This window comes from Mandrillus leucophaeus, unplaced genomic scaffold (assembly GCF_000951045.1).
Source record: "Mandrillus leucophaeus isolate KB7577 unplaced genomic scaffold, Mleu.le_1.0 Scaffold201, whole genome shotgun sequence".
Taxonomy (NCBI): Eukaryota; Metazoa; Chordata; class Mammalia; order Primates; family Cercopithecidae; genus Mandrillus; species Mandrillus leucophaeus.
Genome location: NW_012102044.1, coordinates 636,331 through 638,728, shown reverse-complemented (window position 1 = coordinate 638,728; position 2,398 = coordinate 636,331). Strand labels below are relative to the sequence as shown.

The window sequence follows — 2,398 nt, the reverse complement described above, 5'->3', positions numbered from 1 at the left end:
TTTTTGGGTGGGGACATCCCTCCTCGGAGAGGGACCTCCACATTTTTGGGTGGGGACGTGCCACCTTTGCTCGTCAGCTTTTCACGAACCACAGACTAGCCTCAAGTGTGGGGGAAAGAGGACCTCTCAGGGGAGGCTGAAGAGGGCAGGGTCTCCGGATTCTGCCATGGCCGTGGAAGACCTTCCAGGGACCTGGTTCCTCTGATGGCAGTGAATGCAGGAGGAACTGAGGCAGGGTGGAGGCAGCCTCACTCCGATGACACTTTCTGTGAGGAGAAGCCTGGCGTGACACCAGATGCAGGAACTATTCCCCTGACTGCGCTGTTCTTGGGGGTGGGAGTGAGCGACGGGCACTCAGGCCACGCTAAGTTTCATCCGCTCTGCCCACTGGCGTCAGACTGTGCATCTGGGGCAGGATCAGCAGAAGCTGCTTACAGGTCTTAAGGGTGAGAGGCAGCGGCTGCACCGGGTGTGGACGTGATCTCCTGAGCCAGCCCCCTGCACTTCGGCTCCACGCAGCTCCTGGCCCCTCTCCCACCGCGCAGCTGTGTTGAGGGCACAGGAAGCTCTTAGGGTTAAGCAGCAGCCGCTGTGCACCCTGGCTCTGCAGGGCTTCAACCCTTAGTGAAGGTGAAATACCAGGTGGTCATGGTGCTGGACAGAGGCCCTGGAATATCCGTGTGTTCTTGCCGTGGAACTTGGGGTGGGTAACTATGCCACGTGGTTGTAGCAGTAATTTTTTAAAATTAGCTTTCTTGACATCTAATTCCCACACCATGCCATTCACATCTAACTGTAAATTTAACCCAACAGTCAGCCTCTTCTCCTGACTTCCATCACCTAACTGAACTCCATACTGACATCAACTGAACACCTCCCCCAGTGTGAATGCACAGAAAGGGGCCTCCGACATCAGGAATTCCCTCTTCAAAGAAGGGTGTGCTGTCCTTATCCAGACACTTACGAACTCATTCAGTGGAGCATTGTGAGGTTTTAAAATAAAGACAAAACGAAGCAGAGTGGTGAGGTGGTTTGAGAGGTGCTGGTCTGTGATCCCAGCCCGCAGGGGCCTAGACAGGAGGGAGGGCTGTGGCTGCAGGATTGCTGGGCAGGCAGGGCTGGCGGGGTCCTCACCCATGTTGCTCAGCCTTGGGGCTTGAGCCTCCCCTTGCCAGAGGCTGGCCCGGAAGACCAGAAGTCCCCTGTGTGAAGGAATTCACACGTCTGGTTTTCTGAAATGGGGGTACAGGCATGTTTTGAAGTCATTTGCAATTGCTCTGTGAAAGGTGCATTTAAAGCATGTTTGCGACTAGTGGCTGTGTGTGCAGTGAGCGTGGCCATGTGCACACAGTCTCTACAATGCACTGGTCCCTTTCCTATTCAAAGCCATCACATACTCATCGTCTCACTTTTCAGGGTGCTATGGTGGAGAAGAAGATTCTAATGAAAGTGCACAGCAGGTTCATTGTGTCTCTGGCCTATGCGTTTGAAACCAAAGCTGACCTCTGTCTGGTGATGACCATCATGAATGGAGGCGACATCAGGTAAGGGCTGGTCCAGAGGGCGCCAGGGGACCCTGCTGTCCCACTGGGTCAGGGTTTCCGGTGGCGGGGGGCCCGATGGGGCTGCTTCCTGCGTGCAGAGCCATGGTGGCCCGAGGCCTGCCCTCGAGGGAAAGCCTTGCACCCATCACCGTCCCCTTCTCGCTGTCGGTAGGCACTGGTTCCTGAAACAATACACCCTGGACCCACATTGGTGCAGGAGCCTGGGAGGCGCCCAACCTGACAGCCAGGGCACCTCCTTGTGTGTGGCCCTGGTGTGGGTGTGGGGGGCACATGGTGCTGTGGGGGATGCGTGATGCAGTGCAGGGGCCTCTGCAGGGCTGAGGGCCTTGCACCAGGAGAGTAAATGAAGATGAACTTCACCAGCGCCCACTCCTGGGGCTGACACTGGAGCTGGAGACAAGATCAGGCCAGCTGGGGCCATGACCTTGCTGCTTTCTGGCAGAGAGGAGGTGGTGCTGCCTCCACAAAGTCCTGGCCCCGGATCCATCACCGAGGCAGGCCCCAGGCCCGTGTGGGAGATCAGATCACAGGCTCGCTTGGTACCTGGGCCGCTTAGCCATTGCTTGGTTCTGTTTCCTGGTCTATAAAATGGGAAGAGATAATATCTAAGTTGAAAGATTGTTTGGCCAGGCGCGGTGGCTCAAGCCTGTAATCCCAGCACTTTGGGAGGCCAAGACAGGTGGATCACGAGGTCAGGAGATCGAGACCATCCTAGCTAATGCGGTGAAACCCCGTCTCTACTAAAAAAATACAAAAAAACTAGCCAGGCAAGGTGGCGGGCGCCTCTAGTCCCAGCTACTCGGGAGGCTGAGGCAGGAGAATGGCGTGAACCC

At 56.3% G+C, this 2,398-nt stretch overlaps 1 protein-coding gene across 1 annotated transcript in view; it reads left to right on the top strand.

Annotated features, from left to right (window-relative positions):
- The window catches only part of GRK1 (G protein-coupled receptor kinase 1), a 29,078-nt gene that overhangs the window by 5,737 nt on the left and 20,943 nt on the right, over positions 1-2,398 (top strand). The window contains exons 2-4 of the mRNA XM_011979448.1: positions 1,417-1,544; positions 1,643-1,712; positions 2,008-2,104. Of these exons, the coding sequence (XP_011834838.1) occupies positions 1,417-1,544; positions 1,643-1,712; positions 2,008-2,104 (295 nt within the window). The remainder of the gene's footprint in view (positions 1-1,416; positions 1,545-1,642; positions 1,713-2,007; positions 2,105-2,398) is intronic.